The sequence below is a fragment of the Lithobates pipiens genome, unplaced genomic scaffold (genome assembly GCF_037356315.1).
Source record: "Lithobates pipiens isolate NorthernLeopardFrog02 unplaced genomic scaffold, aLitPip1_a1.2 Scaffold_23, whole genome shotgun sequence".
In the NCBI taxonomy this organism is placed as follows: domain Eukaryota; kingdom Metazoa; phylum Chordata; class Amphibia; order Anura; family Ranidae; genus Lithobates; species Lithobates pipiens.
In genome coordinates this window covers 36,813,954-36,831,062 of record NW_027507785.1, presented here as the reverse complement: position 1 = coordinate 36,831,062, position 17,109 = coordinate 36,813,954, and the positions used below count along the sequence as shown (strand labels likewise).

At 41.8% G+C, this 17,109-nt stretch overlaps 1 protein-coding gene across 1 annotated transcript in view; it reads right to left on the bottom strand.

Annotated features, from left to right (window-relative positions):
- LOC143927382 (retinal guanylyl cyclase 2-like) overlaps positions 1-17,109 on the bottom strand; it is a 195,511-nt gene that overhangs the window by 23,698 nt on the left and 154,704 nt on the right. The window contains exons 13-15 of the mRNA XM_077451426.1: positions 10,779-10,942; positions 4,910-5,102; positions 2,684-2,858 (exon numbers count right to left, since the gene is read on the bottom strand). Of these exons, the coding sequence (XP_077307552.1) occupies positions 2,684-2,858; positions 4,910-5,102; positions 10,779-10,942 (532 nt within the window). The remainder of the gene's footprint in view (positions 1-2,683; positions 2,859-4,909; positions 5,103-10,778; positions 10,943-17,109) is intronic.

The following is a 17,109-nucleotide window of genomic DNA, read 5'->3' as shown; positions in this document are numbered from 1 at the left end:
AAGAAAAAAAAAATATATATATATATATATATATATATATATATATACATTTCTATTATGAGTAGGCAGCCATAAAGATGCATCAGTAAGGCTCTGTTCACACATAGGCGATTTGATTCACTGGAGGAATCGCCGCGATTCTGCCTATGATACCAGAATTGCGGCAAAACACGTTACACGTTTGCAATGCCATTATTTCCTAATGGTACCCTAAATGTGGTGTGATTTTGGTGCTATTGTCACGCAACAAATCGCCCGATGGGTGTTGGCCAAAGGAAGTTCCGGCTTGCACTTGCGCCGTGGCCCCACTGACCTGGCAGTGCTACCTGTCAGCTCGGCATGTCGTGTTAAATTTGCCATAGCATGTGAACAGCCTTCTCTGGTTGTAATTTTACTCTTTAGGTGGGTGACCGGGGGGGGAGGGGGGGGGTGGCAAAACCTCAGCCACTTGTTCTTACCGGCCCCATGCACCCATGTAAAAGAGGCCTAAGAGGGCACTTCTCTCACCATGGAGCAATATCATCTCACCTCCCTTTGTGTTTACGGGACAGAATGTGGAACAAAATCTTCTGATTAGGACACCGATTTAAGAAAAAGCTTTGGGTTTTAAACATTCCTGACTCTATCAAAAATAAAAATACTTTAGTTTTAGATATACAGTTCTTTGAAAAAGTATTTATACCCCCTGAAATTTTCCACATTTTGTGATGTTACAACCAAAAAACGTAAATGTATTTTATTGGGACACAAAGTGGCACATAATTATGAAGTGGAAGGAAAATTATTAATTGTGAATAATGATTAATGCAATTAATGGTGCTCAATAATTGCACCAGTAAGTCAGTGGGATATATTAGACTGCAAGTGAACATGTTGTTCCTGAAGTTGTGTGTTGAAAGCAGAAAAAATGCCAGAGTGTAAGGATTCAAGCGACTATGGCAAGAGAAAAATTGTAATAGCTAGAAGACTGTGTCAGAGCAACTCCAAAACGGCAGCTCTTGTGGGATGTTGCAGTGGTAAGAACCCACAAAAAATGGTCCAAGGAAGGAAAACCGATGACAAGGTCACTGATGCACGTGGACCGTGAAGGCTGGTCTGTGTAGTCCAATCCAATAGCTAATATTGCTGAAAAAGTTAATGCTGGTTCCCATAGAAAGGTGTCAGAGCACACAGTACATTGCAGTTTGTTGTCTTTGGGGCTGCGTAGCCACAGACTGGTTAGGGTGTCCATGCTGACCGAAAAAGCTCCTACATTTGGCATGTGAGCATCAGAACTGGACCATGGAGCAAGGTGAGGAAGAAGGTGGTCTAGTTGGATGAATTCAAGAATGGTTTGAGGGACACAACAACGAGTTTGAGATGTTGACTTCAAATTCCCCAGATCTCAAGCCAAGCGAGCATCTGTGGGATGTGCTGGAAAAACAAGTCCAATCCATCGACACCCCACCTCACAACTTACAGGACCATCCTAAAGCATCTGCTACTGACGGCTTGGTGCCAGATACCACAGCATTCCTTCAGAGGTCTAGTGGAGTCTATGCCTCAATGAGTTATGGCGGGTGGTCATAATTCTATTGCTGATTGGAGTATAAGAATACAAAAGTAAGCAGAACTTGACACTATATCTCCATCAGCTGCTGCAGGGCAGAAGTTTATAGGGAAAAAAATTACCATCTAAGGCCCTGGTGCCCAATGTGCCTAGTTTGTAGTAGAAACATTGATTAGGGCAGGGATCAAAATTTAAAGTCCTGAGTCACTAGCAAGGCCTTAAGAGTTACTCGCCAACAGTTGCCACACCCATCCCCTACCCTGCCTCACCCCTAAGGTCGCCCCTAAACACACCCTCGTAAATTATCTCATGAAATGACACTGTTAAATGTTCTATGCATAATTAATTTACAAAAATAAATAACAACAACTTTAACAATATTAACATAACGCATATCAGTTTCCATCAGCGCAGCCTTATCAGTGCCCATCAAAGCAGCCTTATCAGTGGCCATCAGGACAGTCCCATCAGCGCAACCTATCAGTGCCCATCAGTGCAGCTTAAGAGTACCGCCTCATTAGTGGCCATCAGTGATGCCTCATCAGTGGCCATCAGCATTTCCCCCACCCAGACCCCCATAACCATTGTATGCCCAATTACTTGCATATAAGCCTTCAAAATTGGTACTTTAGATTTTTCCAGCTCAGGTCCCATAGACTTCAATGGGGTTTGTTATTTGGTTCCAAACGTTTGCGATGTTCGAACGTACTGGTGCAAACCGAACAGAGGGTCGTTTGGCCCATCCCTAGTCAAGACAATTTTGATTGCCTTCTTCGACAACAATGGCATCATTCATAAGTAAATCCAAAAATGTGTGACAGTGGTTCTGCGATTCCTAAAGAGGCCTTTGTTTCCAGAACCTTTATGAACGTTGCCAAAAGTGTGTTGTGAAGGACAACCATTATTTTAAAGGTCAATAAAGGTAATTTATTTGTATTTTCTGTTTTGTTTGGTTTCTGATACCATTCCCCAAACGTTTTAGAGACACCTCGAATTATGTGTGGCCCCTTGATGATGTCAGAGGCCACATTTGAGGCCTCCTTTTGCTCATATGTTTACAAACACTGATCTAAGGAATGCTGGCTGACCACAACCATACAACTGTACTCAAAAACAGAATAGTGATCTGGATACCTGTGTGCAGACCTATCCTAATCCTGACTGGTACGTCAGGCATGTGCCTCATCTGGAAGGTGCCCACAGAACTCAGGATATCTAGTGACATGCTGGCAATGGCTGCCGCGTGTCTGTTTCCATTCCTCTTGGGAAGACCTGATGCCACCATATAAGCATCACCAATTGTTTCCACCTGTGAAGAGACAAGTCATTACAATAGGATAACATGAGTGGTGTTAATAAAAGAACAATTTGCATCTGTCTATTTCTAAATAAAGTATATAACTAGGCATAGATGGCTCGAATTTTGGCTGTTCAGCCCATGAGGGACAAAGAGAAAATCAGTTAATTCCTCCATCTATCCTAAAGAATGTGGAAGAAGGAATCTTCAAAGTATTCAGGTAACTCTGCCTTCCATGGTTGTTGGCACTGCCAAATAATGACTGCATCTGATGGGACGAAGTCCGTTTGGCCAAATATTTTATTCAAGGCCACCCATGGTTTGAATTTTAGCAAGGATCAGACAATATTCGAGCCACCAATGGGGGCCTTATCTCTAGCAACACTAATGTTTTTGGATAGTGTGAAGAGTGATCAAAGCTGTTTAATTTGCTTATATTTTCTCTTTCCTAGTTATTCCTTCCTCATCAACTCATTATGAATTTATTCAATAAAACCTGTCTGTTTTCATGACTGTTTTCATAACACTGGTGGGCATTTTCTAATCCCACTGGCCACAGACTGGCCCCCCTAAATCCTGAAGAACAGTAAACTGGCAGTTTGCTTAGGAAGCTTGGAGACCCTTGGGCTAGATGAAGCTGGACATCCCCAAACCAGGAAATAAGGGGGGCTCTATCTGATTTGCTGCAGCTTCAAATGCACACTGTGAGAAGCTCACATGGTGCAGTGAAATCAGAGCAAACAATTTTAGTACAGGAGGGGAGCCAGTACAACTGTGCAAGCCTGAAGGCAAAGCTAGAGGTCAGCTACAGTTATTTTGTTATTTCCTTGCTATTTAGCTTCCATTGAAGAGAGCGCCCTTTATTTGGTTTATTCCAACCCTTCCCTACGCTATCCTAAACTTAAAAAATAACGTTTTGGCTAGCGATACAAGTTCAATGGCGATGCCACAAGTGGTCTGACAGCTGCTGCCCTACCAACTGCCCGAGGCCTCACAATGAGGTGGATGTACTAAAGGCAAATAGACTGTAGACACGAGCAATTCGTTTTTCGGATTCATTTTTGGTTATTCAGGGATTCGGATGTATCTAAATCGCCAAATTAAATAGTAACGAATTTTGTTAAAATCATTTAAATTTGTTGTGTATATTTGTTTTCTAACAAATTCCAAATATTTGTAATGATTCAAATTTGGGTCTGGTATGGGTTTTAAGATTTCATCAACATGGGGATAAGGTGCATTTGAGTGTTGAGGGCATGTGGCCAGGTATGATTCAGGGGGGTGTGGGTGGCGCTTGCTCATCTTCCCCCTTTCCTGGTCTGCCAATCTGCATGCTCGGATAAGGGTTCAGTATAGATTTTGGTGTGGGCTTCCCCTTAAAATCCATACCAGACCCAAAGGGGGGGGGGGGGGGGTAAACACACTATTTTTTTTTACGAATTTTTCATTGCTGGCACTCTCTGGTTTACATTTCAGCTCTTAGTGGGGAGCCCCGCTGAAAGCTGATAAGTCAATGGTTGTTAAGGACGCGGCGGCCGGCTTCCGGTCCCATTCCTTAACAACCAGCTATTCTTCAGACAGAATTCGAATCGGTCCAAAAATGTGAAATCCAAAAATGTGAAAATCAATAAACGGAACAAAATTAAACAAAATGAGATGAAACAAAACGAATTCCAAAACGAATCAATGAAACTAAATTAGTAACATAACAAATCTATCCGAAACGAAACAAGTTTTGCCGTTCTGCACATATCCATTTTGCAAGTTGCTCCAGAGCTTCACTTTGCAAAAGGTACCCAATCACGTGCAAGGAAAATTTAAAAAAAGCATTTGTGCTTGCATATGATTGAATGATGGAAGTCAGCAGAGCTCCCCTCATTTACTAAGCTCTGGGGAAAATCCCCTTGCAAAGTGCACAGTCTATTTGCCATAAGTAAATCCACCTAAATGCCCCCCAGCTCCTCTGTTTGCATAAAAGTTTTAAATTCTTGCCGTTAAAAGGTATGTTAAAAAAAAAAAACCTTTGAAAAAAAAACAACCTTGTGAACTGTCACACCCCTTACTTTGTAAACATCGTGATTGCCCAGAACTGCATCAAACAAAGAATAGAGGTCGTTTAGAAGGTCCACCACTTCAATGGGCTCGCTGAGTGCCGAGATCGTGGTAAAGCCAACGATGTCACTGAAGTAGATGGTGACTAAATCAAAGTATTCCGGCTCCACCGTGCCTCCTGTTTTCAGAGCTTCCGCGACAGACCTAGACAGAGCCACAGGCAATTATTTGGAAGGCTGAACTCCAGGTAAACAGCTAAATACAGAGATGAAATATATCGCGTGTGTGAGAGTGGTTTTACCCGAAAAAGGATTTGTAATATGTCCATTTGTTCCTGAGATTTAGGCCTAGTTTACACTTGCGGTCGGAGGGTGCTAAAAACAGACGAGTGATCCTGCACTTCTGGTGCGGGGCGTGCTCCGCTGGTGGCCTGCTCCCATTGCGATTAGACACAGCAGGAGCTGATCGGCAGGTACGGCGGACTCGTCGTCCGCCAGCACCCACAGATGCTTTGTTACACAGGCAGAACAGCAGTCTGTCTATGTAAACAAGGCAGATCTCCGTTCTGTCAGTACAGAAGACATGGATCCTGTGTCTCTGCTAAGCAGGCCTTCCACTAGTACAAGCACCTCCTGCACAGTAGTAAAGCACTGGTCAGGCACACATTTAACCCTTTGATCGCCCTTGATGTTAGCCCCTTTCCCAGCCAGTGTCATTAGTACAGTAACAGTACATATTTTTTTAGCACTGATCATTGGTCCCCAAAAAGTGTCAAAAGTGTCACTTAGGCTTCATGTACATGGGACGTCTTGGATCCTCTCCTGAACGATAGAACTTGACAGCTAGTAACCAAGGGTTTAAAATGTCCCTTGTGCTGCGTATACATGCTGCGTTTAGCAACGCTTGCATTTAAAAGCGTTTTTTGCCTTGTAAATGGCAGCGACGTGCAGTGAGGTCAGTGGCTGGTGAGGCCCTGGCTAGTAACAGAGCAAGATACACACAGGTTACATAACGTTAGAGAACGCGCACTGATTCTAGCACTAGACCTCTTCTGTAACTCTAAGGCCTCATGCACACGGACGTTTTTACAGCCGCTTTTTTGAGCTTTTTTTGCAGCTTAAAAACGGCTGTCCATGTTAGTCTATGGCTTCATGCTCACCTAGGCGTTTTTGAGCTGCAAATGGCATAGGCGTTTTTAAGCTGTAAAAAAAACCAGGACCAGTGCGTTCCGTGGCGTGGAGCTAGAGCTGTAAAAACGCGAATCGCAGGAAAGCGCGCAAAAACGCGCATAAACGCGCACAAACGCGCACAAACGCGCAAAAAACGCGCATAAACGCGCAACATATTTTCTTTGTTTTCTGAGTGCTATAGCCAAGAGATGTGTTTCTTAAAAAACGCTACTTAACGCTAACGCTAAAAAACGCCAATGCAAAACGCGGTAAAAATCACGTTTTTAACGACGATTTTTCCAGGCGTCGGAGCTAGCTTTACAGCCAGTTTTTTAAAACGTCCGTGTGCATGAGCACTAAACATGTAACCTGTAAAAAACGTTAAAGCGCCGCCTATGGAGATTTTTAAGTACCAAAGTTTGGCACAATTTTAAAGCGTGATATGTTAGGTATCTATTTACTTTGCGTAACATCATCCTTCATAGTATACAAAAAAAAAATCAGGCTAACCTTACTGTTTTTTTTTTATAGTCATGAAATAGTTTTTTCCCCCCAAAAAAAGTTGAAAAAAATCGCTGCGCAAATACCATACAACATAAAAAGTTGCAACAACCACCATTTTCTTCCCTAGGGTGTCTGCTAATATATATATATATATATATATATATATATATATATATATATATATTATAATGTTTGGGGGTTCTAAGTAATTTTTTTAGCAAGCAAAAAAGTATGATTTTTACGTGTAGGAGAGAAGTTTCAGAGTTGGCCTAGGTGGCAAGGGGATAATTACCATAAGTAAGTAATATACAAATAATTATTATATATTGTTTTTAAGATAATTTACTAGATTTTCAAAATCTGTACTCAAGCAGGTGCCTTAATGGACAAATTACTGAAGTTTGAAGTTATAACTTCAAACAAGTAATTTCATAGTAAATAGATAAATAATAAATTATTATATGTTATAACATATAGCATAATAATATATGATTTAGGTTGTACCTTTTCAGCAGGCAGCAGATTCTCATTCTCCCTCTTAACTATGTGAGAAAAACATGGGATTATGGGTAAATCTTATACTCATAAACCCATGCTTTGTCCTTCTATTTAAGAGGGGGATGGGCTGGGCTGGGCTGGAAGGGAGCAGTGTCATAGAAGGGATCCTTCTATGACACTGCAACAAGAGGACAGCCTCCACTGCAGCATTTTTATTGGACAGCTTGTTCCAATGATGCTTTACCATTGGTCTAAGGCTCCAAGCTGTTCAGTGAGCTCAGTGCTTCTGACAAGAAGTGAGAGGCACTGTGAGCTCATCCTCTCAGTCTGCTGCAAACAGAGTGTGCCAGCTTGTATTTAACCTCCCTGGCGGTAATCCCGAGTCTGGCTTGGGTTGGGATTTTACTAACAGGAGCGGTAAACCCGAGCCAGACTCGGGATCGCTTTGCTGGATGCAGGGGAGGACACAGGGAGAGTTACTTACCTTGTCCCCTGGATCCAGCGATGTCCGCCGCGCTGTGTGATCGAGCTGTCCTCCGCTCCATTTACAGTGCCGAATGCCGCCGAGCTCCGTTCCCTGCAACGTTACGGCGCACGGGAGCGGAGAACGGTGGGAAATTAGTAAAAAGACACAAAACACACACAGCACTGTAATCTTACAGATTACAGTACTGTATTAAAAAGTTACACACCCCCTTTGTCCCTAGTGGTCTGTGCAGTGCCCTGCATGCACTTTTATATTATAAATACTGTTTTTTCTGCCTGAAATTTGGAGATTGTCCATAGCAACCAAAAAGTGTCCCTTTTTCAGTGTTTTAGGATTTGATTACATTATTGAATAATTTTTATTATTATTTATTATATTATAAACTTTATCATACCCGGGATGTCTGCTAGACTCTGGTTTGAACAGATTTAAGAGAGTTATTCCTAAGAATTACAGGGCTACAAAATAAAAGCCAGATTTCCATGCAAAATAATTGTACCGCTTTCAGCACCTAAAACCAGAATGAATCATACCGCCAGGGAGGTTAAACTGCCGCTCTGTATGTAGCTTGTGACAGGCTGCACAAGAAGCCCCATATCTCCGGAATCATAAGTCACAAAGTTTGACCAGTGGTGGACTTCAGCCTCTGGGTTTCTGTAACCCCAGGTCACCAAGCTACGAAACTTGAAACTCAATCTTTTTTTTTTTCTTGTTTGCTTTTTTTTTCTTATGTTCATGCTTCCCCTGACAGCACATCCCCGGTAAATGGTCAGAAATGTATCTCCATTAAAAACGCCTATAAACAAAATGTGACTAAACGTGAGTTACCACGTTTAGACGCGTTTGCATGCTGTTACAAGCATTTGGCGTTTCAAGTGCCAATAAACTTCTGTCCTAAATGTATATTTTTTTTGCTTTAAAAAAAATGCCACTAAACCCAACTGCCTCTAAACGACTATAAATTACTCAGTGTACATGGACAGATAACATAGAGGAGAGGTCAGGGGCTGCTGAAAAAAATGCCCAACTGCCCCTAAATGTCCTTTTATCAGCAGCAGTGTAGAGGAGGCCTAAGTGTCCAAATTGTCTGCCGCAATATCCCCGTCCCGCTGATCGTCGCCATTACTAGTAAAAATTTTAAATTAAAAATAAATAAATAAAAATATCCCATAGTTCATTGTTTCTCAACTCCAGTCCTCAAGGCGCCCCAACAGGTCATGCTTTCAGGCATCATAATTACCACAGATGTTTCATCTAAGCCCTTGTACACACGGAGATTCCGACGGAAGGTGTCCGATCGGACCGTATTGTCGGATAATCCGACTGTGTGTGGTCTCCATTGGACTGTTTCCATCGGAATATCCGACGGACCAAGTTTTCCAACTTGTCTATAAAATTTTCCGACAACATAATCCGATCGGACATACTCCAATCATGTGTAGCCTACTCCGATGGACAAAGTGCCACGCATGCTCAGATCAAATTCCTAGACCAAAGCTATTGGCTACTAGCCTGAACGTAGTCCCGTCGTAACGAAATAACGTCATCACGTTATGTACAATCGGATTTTCCGACAACTTTGTCTGACCGTGTGTATGCAACAGTTTCAGACAAAATCCATCGGACAAAATCTGTCGGACAAAATCCAATGGATTTGGTTGTCAGAATGTCCGACCGTGTGTACAAGGGCTTAGAGAAATCCTCAAAACATGACCTGTTGGGGCGCCTTGAGGACTGGAGTTGAGAAACACTGCCATCGTTTGTAGACACTATAAGGTTTGCGCAAACCGATCAATATACGCTTCATGGGATTTTATTTTAATTTTTTACCAAATATCTATATCAGAATACATATTGACCAAAATTGATGAAGAAATTAAAATTTTTTCCATTTTTTTATTGGATATTTTATAGCAGAAAGTAAAAAAATAATTTTCTTTGCTAAATTTACAGTCTTATTTTGTTTATAGTGTAAAAACCGCAGAGGTGATCAAATACCACCAAAAGAAAACTTTATTTGTGGCAAAAAAAGGACATACATTTTGTTTCTGTACAATGTCGCACGACTGCGTAATTGTCAGTTAAACCATACCTCCCAACATTTTGAGATGGGAATGAGGGACACCTACTAACAAACGCATGTAGGCATAGGGCACGCCCCCTGCCACACCCCCTTAAAGAAGAATTAACCAAAAAAAAGGTTAATTAAATCCACAAGGACTTTTTTTTTTTACCACTACTGTTCCTTTAAATTGGCTTTTAAAATGTAAAAATGCAGCAATTTAGAAAGTGGATGAAAGGTTTAGCACCAGGAAACACTTTTTGAAAGATAAAAAGTGAATTTTATATACAACTATATAGATCAGACCAAAATGAGGGACAGTTGAGGGGGAAAGAGGGACAGATCAGGGACAGTCCCTCCAAATCAGGGACAGTTGGGAGCTATGGTTATAGTAACGCAGTGATGTATCGCAAAAAAAATGGCCTGGTCATGAAGGGGTGTAAATCTTCCGGAGATCAAGTGGTTAAGTAAGGTTTTGTCCTTGTCACCAGTCTGTGACTGAACAATGAGGGAAGCAGCAGATAGATGTCTTAATTCTCTACCACTCTGCTCTCTCCTCCAGGCAGGGTGTTTGTGCTGCTTCTCCTTCACTCTGAGTTCTGCTGTACAGATATTGCAAGAAGTTGGTACCAGGTCCAATTCAGTTATCTGCACTAGTTGCCTTTACAAATGCTGCAGATTGCTTTTCAGGGGGGCAGCAGGGTCTGCTGTAAGTGCAAACCTAGCCTTATGCCCCATACACACGATCAGAAATTCCCCCATTTCCGACCGTGTGTATGCTCCATTGGACTTTTGCTGGCGGATTTCCCGGCAGCAAAAAATTGAGAGCAGGATCTCTATTTTTTTCGATCGGAAAAAGTTTGATCGTCTGTACAAATTCCAACGCACAAAATTCCTACACATGCTCAGAAACAATTTGAGGCATGCTCGGAAGCATTGAACTTCATTTTCTCGGCTCGTCGTAGTGTTGTACATTCTTGACGGTCGAAAGTTCAGGGAACTTTTGTGTGACCGTGTGTATGCCAGGCAAGCTTGAGCAGAATTCCGTCGGAAAAACCATCCAAGTTTTTTCTGCTGGAAAATCCGCTCGTGTGTACTATTAAATCAGATTCCACTAGCCTACATGCTAGAAATATTCATTTCACACAGGCAATACTCACGGAGGAAGCATTTGGGAGAGAAGTTTTTCTGTTTTTTGCTTTTCCACCTCCAGTTCCTCTGTTCTTTCTCGAATTAAATCTTCTAAGTTACTGGAGTACTGTTCCAACATCCTTAGCATGGAGTCAATAATGTTTGTTTTCTTCCCTTTGTTGATGGTTTTAAACTGTAAGGAAAGCAAAAGCTGTCTGTTAGATCAGAGCTATTTAGCTAATGCTTTTTAAAAGTTACAGCTGGCACCTACATTTTGAGTTTTTCCCTAGTGGCTATCAATGGAGCTGGCTAATAAAGAAAATCCTGCTGGCTCCTGGATTGGACAAGCTGACTCCTGAATGCCGTAATAATTTGTCCACCCATGTTAGATGCTGTAGCCTGTCCAGGCAAGGATTTTTTTTTCTTGAATTAAACTTCCTGTACTGTTGCACATGTAAGGGGTGCTTATATAGGTTTGCCCCTTTTCTTCCATTGTAGTGGGCTACTAGGGTCCCATTCTATGATTGGCAGAAATCCTCCTCAAATCAGGAGCAAGGGAAGCTGGTTGCAGGGTTGAATATGTTAGGCCCCTTTCACAAGGGTAATGCATAAAAAATGATCGGCACTCCGGTTATTGCTCTTAAAATTCCTTCATTTTATTGAATAGCCACAGTGAACAAACACAGATTTCATCAGTTGACGCGTTTCAGCCTATAAGGCCTTATGACTGAGGCTTTATAGGCTGAAACATGTCACCTGACTTAATCTGCATTTGTTCACTGTGGCTATTCAATAAAATGAAGGAATTTTAAGAGTAATAACCAGAGTGCGGATCATTTTTTCTACATTAATCAGCCAGCGACTGTGGATCAAGCACCTGGGAGCTCTCCTATCTATGTGGTGTATGGGTAGTAGCACTGACTTTTCTATTTATACCTTTCACAAGGGTGCCTCCGCTAAGCAAAATCCATGTGCTCAGCAGGGGATCTCTTCAACGATCCCCACTGAGCAGGCGGATGACAGGTCCTTGTCTGCTTCGCTATGCAGAGTGGACACGGACACAGTCCTGCTCTCCTCTATGGGTCAATCTGATGGAAACAGACTGCCTGTCCATTTCCATCTGATGCCATCCAACTCAATCTGCCAGACAGATGGAGAATAGGACCACCATCTGTCTGTTTTTGGTGGACAGGATCATATCAGATGGTGGCTGGTGTCATCAGACACGTGTCTGCTGACATCCGCCGCTCCATAGAAGAGACTGGGGGGTCCAATCAGGTCCGCCTGAAAAACTGACTGGCGGATCTGATCGGACAGCCCTTGTGAAAGGGGTATACTGCAGTTAGAGGGAGAGGGATCTTTTTGGCTGGTGACCCACCATGTGAACATCATCTTTCCCCTCTCCTGGGGTGAACATAAGTCAGAGGCCACATTCCCCTAGGAGTTCCTGTGTGGAGTCCCTGTCATCTTACTTATTCAGGAGAAATACTGCCAGACAACTTTATTGAGCAAGGTCCAAAATAAAATTATAAAGAACTAAAACCCAAGATTAACCAACTGTCCAGGTTGTTCTCACCTAGTAATCCTAAACCCCAGTGAAGGATAATTTGTGTATAACCCCTGAAACGCATTGTGGTTAATTTACTAAAACTGGAGAGTGCAAATCTGGTGCAGCTGTGCATGGTAGCCAATCAGCTTCTAACTTCAGCTTGCTCAACTACGCTTTGACATAAAAACCTGGAAGCTGATTGGTTTCTATGCAGAGCTGCACCAGATTTTCAATCTCCAGTTTTAGTAAATCAACCCCCGAGGTATTCAACTCTTGATAGACCAAACACTCACATCCTTTCTTTCCATATATTTTTAGGACAAAGTGATGGGTTCTATTTAAAATCCACCCACCGACTACCTTATACTCACCTTCACAGTGCTCCCACACACCCTTTCCTCATTGCAAGCACTGACATACTGTATCTTAGTGTCCACTGAATCTAGCAGTGCTAAATATTTACCTGTGCATGTGAAAGGTGAAGTTAGTGGGGAATGCAGTGTCAGAATGAAACCAAATATTGGCAAGATGTCTACACTGAGTGAGGGTGGTATCCCTCTTGCATCTGGTGCCCAAAACTGAACTCATAGTAGAGGACCCCAGAAAGAAGGTAAGGCAAGAGACCTCTTGCGTTAAGCTGGGAACATTGGCCAGTTGATACCTACAAGGAATGGGGCATAGTCTCTGATGTCTCCACTCAAAGAACTCACTGAACGATAGTTGTTTCTGGCTAATAGTGTACCCTATGATACCAGTGTGATTTGTGAGTCTAAACCTGTGAGTCTAAACTGTAATCAGAGAACATACAGTCGTGGCCGAAATTGTTGACACCCCAGAAATTTTTCCATAAAATCAAGTATTTCTCAAAGAAAAGTATTGCCGTAACACGCTTTGCTATACACATGTTTATTCCCTTTGTGTGTATCAGAACAAAACAAAAAAATGAGGAAAAAAAGCAAATTGGACATAATGTCACAAAAAAAACTCTAAAAATGGGCTGGTCAAAATTCTTGGCATTCTTTCAAAATTGTGGATAAATAAGATTGTTTTAAGCATGTGATGTTCTTTTAAACTCACTTGGGGCAAGTAACAGGTGTGGGCAATATAACAAAAATCACACCTGAAAGCAGATAAAAAGGAGAGAAGTTCACCTAGTCTTTGCAGTGTGTGTCTGTGTGTGCCACACTAAGCATGGACAACAGAAAGAGGAGAAGAGAACTGTCTGAGGACTTGACAACCAAAATCGTGGAAAAATATCACCAATCTCAAGGTTACAAGTCAATCTCCAGAGATCAAGATTTGCCCTTGTCCACAGTACACAACATTATCAAGAAGTTTGCAACCCATGGCACTGTAGCTAATCTTTCTGGGCATGGAGAGAAGAGAAAAATTGATGAAAGGTTGCGACGCAGGATAGTCTGGATGGTGGATAAGCAGCACCAAACAAGTTCCAAAGAAATTCAAGCTGTCCTGCAGGCTCAGGGAGCATCAGTGTCAGTGCCAACTATCCGTCGATATTTAAATGAAATTAAACGCTATAGCAGGAGACCCAGGAGGACCCTACTGCTGACACGGAGACATAAAAAAAGCAAGACTACAGTTTGCTAAAATGTACTTGAGTAAGCCAAAATCCTTCTGGGAAAACGTCTTGTGGACAGATGAGACCAAGATATAGATTTTTGGTAAATCACATCATTCTACTGTTTACCAAAAACGGAATGAGGCCTACAAAGAAAAGAACACAGTACCTACAGTGAAATATGGTGGAGGTTCAATGATGTTTTGAGGTCGTTTTGCAGCCTCTGGACCGGGTGCCTTGAATTTTTGCAAGGCTTCATGAAATCTGAGGATTACCAAAGGATTTTGGGTTGCACTGTAGAGTCCAGTGTCAGAAAGCTGGGTTTGCGTCCGAGATCTTGGGTCTTCCAGCAGGACAATGACCCCAAGTATATGTCACAAAGCAACCAGTAATGGATGGCAACATAGCGGTGGAGAGTTCTAAAGTGGCCAGCAATGAGTGCAGATCGAAATCCCATTGAACACCTGTGGAGAGATCTTAAAATTGCTGTTGGGAAAAGGCGCCCTTCCAATAAGAGAGACCTGGGACAGTTTGCAAAGGAAGAGTGGTCCAAAATTCCAGGTGAGAGATGTAAGAAGCTTATTGATGGTTATAAGAAGTGACTGATTTCAGTTATTGTTTCCAAAGGGTATGCAACCAAATATTAAGTTAAGGGTGCAAAGAATTTTGACCAGCCCATTTTTGGAGTTTTGTGTGACATTATGTCCAATTTGCTTTTTTTCCTCCTTTTTTTGTTTTTTTCCAATACACACAAAGGGAATAAACATGTGTATAGCAAAACGTGTGTTACTGCAAAACTTTTCTGTGAGAAATACTTGATTTTCTGGAAAAAGGTCTGGGGTGCCAACAATTTTGGCCATGACTGTATTTCAATAGAAGATGTAAATAAATTGAGGCAGATGTGAGATGATTTCCCATCCCCAGTAAGTCCTCTGGGTATTAACCACTACTCCAGAGACAGCCCTTGCATACTGACATTAGTCAACATTGGCCATAATCATTTTTATCTGTACAAAAAAATGATGCAGAACAAACAACCTTGGAAGGAGTCTTGTGCTCAAGATGCTGGTGGTTAATGGGGTTGATTTGGAGGGTGGGGGGTAAGTCAGGAATATCAGGTAGGAATATGGGCTAATATTATTAGAGGGGGTGGTAGGGGCTCACAGAAAAGGAAGGCCAGTCCTGTGTTTAAGCACTCAAACACAATTGACAAATTGGGTGAAGATGGGGAAGTGGAAAACTCAGAAGTGGCAACCCCATATGTCCCTGCTACCCCTAACAGCTGGGAGAGAAGTCACACTAGTAGGGTGGTGAGGGTAGTGCAGGAAGGCCTAGAGCCCTAGACAGTTGGAGGTAATTTGAGATTTTTTAACCAGAGGGACAAAAAAAATTTCTCATCAAGATCACCTTAACCAAATAGTTTGGTGCCAGGGTTCGGCATGTGGCGGACTGAGTTGACGCATTAGTGGAAGGGGCTGGACATGACCCCGCTGTCTTGGTCCATGTTGGGACCAATGACAGAATACATGGAAAATGGAGGATCCTTAAGCATTATTCTAAAGAACTAGGCTGCAAGTTGAAGGAAAAGGCCTCCAAAGTGACATTCTGAATGCATGGTTGCAAATCTGGTGTAAGGGGGGAAGATTCGAGTTTCTAGAGCACTGGGTGGACTTTTTGTTGTGCTAAAGATGGGTTTGCACCTAATGGGAAGGGGTCTGCTGTGCTTTGAGAGAGGTTTATTGGAAGGCTGGAGGAGTATTTAAACTAGGATTGAGGGGTAAAGGAGAATAAGAATATAAAGGGGCAGACAAGTCAGAAATCTGGCTAATAGACCATATTCAGAGAGTAGTGGTTAACAATTCATACTCTGAATGATCTAAGCTTATTGGTGCTGTACCCCATCAATGGTATAGAATTTGGGATAAAAACTACAATTTCAGTGTTTGCAGTGGACACCAAGGTATGTACAGGAATAACGTCCTTACAGGATGTCTCCAATTTTTCAAGCTGACCTCAATGGACTATTTAATTGGGCAACCATGTGGCAAATTAGGTTTAATGTTGATAAATATAACCTTATGTACTTGGGGGCAAAACCATGTATACATCATACATTCTAGGAGGATAACAGCTGGGGAAGTCAATTATAGAGGAGGATCTGGGTGTTTCGGTAGACCATAGACTTAAACATAGCATGCATTGCCAAGCTGCAGCTTCTAAGGCTAGCAAAATACTTTCTTGTATTAAGAGAGATAAGATAAAAGATATCAGGAAACTGGAGAAAGTTCAGAGAAGGACAACCAAACTGATAAGAAGCAAGGAGGAACTCAAATATGAGGAAAGATTAGAGGAAGTGAATCTATTCTCTCTTGAAAATTAAGGGGGGATATGATCACCATGTATAAATACATAAGAGGTCCATATAGTGAACTTGGTGTAGAGTTATTCTTTCAGGTCATTACACAGGATAAGAGGGCATGCTTTACATCTGGAGCAAAAGAGATTTAACCTCCATGTACAGAAAAGTGTCTTCACAGTAAGAGCTGTGACAATGTGGAATAGACTCCTCCAAGGACTAGTTCTGGCCAGCTCAGTAGATCTGTTTATAAAAAGATCAGGATGCATTCCTAAAATGCACAAAATATTATTAGATCATAAAATTTAGAGATAATAAGCCCAGAGTTATGCCGGCCATACATGGTTCGAATTTCGAAAGAATTTTCTTTCGAAAATCGTATCTAAGAATTTTCGTATGAATTTCGCACCATTAGTGGGCTGCAGCAACAGCCGATTTTCGTGCGGAAATAAAATTTGAGGAATCGGACATGTTGGAAATTTTTAGAAAAACGAACGATTTTCTAATCAATGATGGGAGAATCGTGCGAGAAACGTAATAAGAAAAGAAAATGTACGGAGATAAAAGAAAATGTACGGAGATAAAAGAAAATTTACGGAGAGAAAAGAAGATTCCCAGCCAAGAAAATTCTTTTCTGTAGCAACATGAGGTGAAATTGAAGGCTTGGTCGGCCGAATTTCGAAAATCAATGGTGGCATCATCGGCTCACAAAAAAAACGAATTTTCTGATTTTGAAAAGAAAATCCGTTCGATATTCGACCGTGTATGGCCTGCATTAGTTTATCCAGGGAATATCCAAATATTCTGGTGGATTAGGAAGGATTTTTTTCCCTCTGCCGAAGCAAATTGGACCATGGGGTTTTTTGCCTTCCTCTG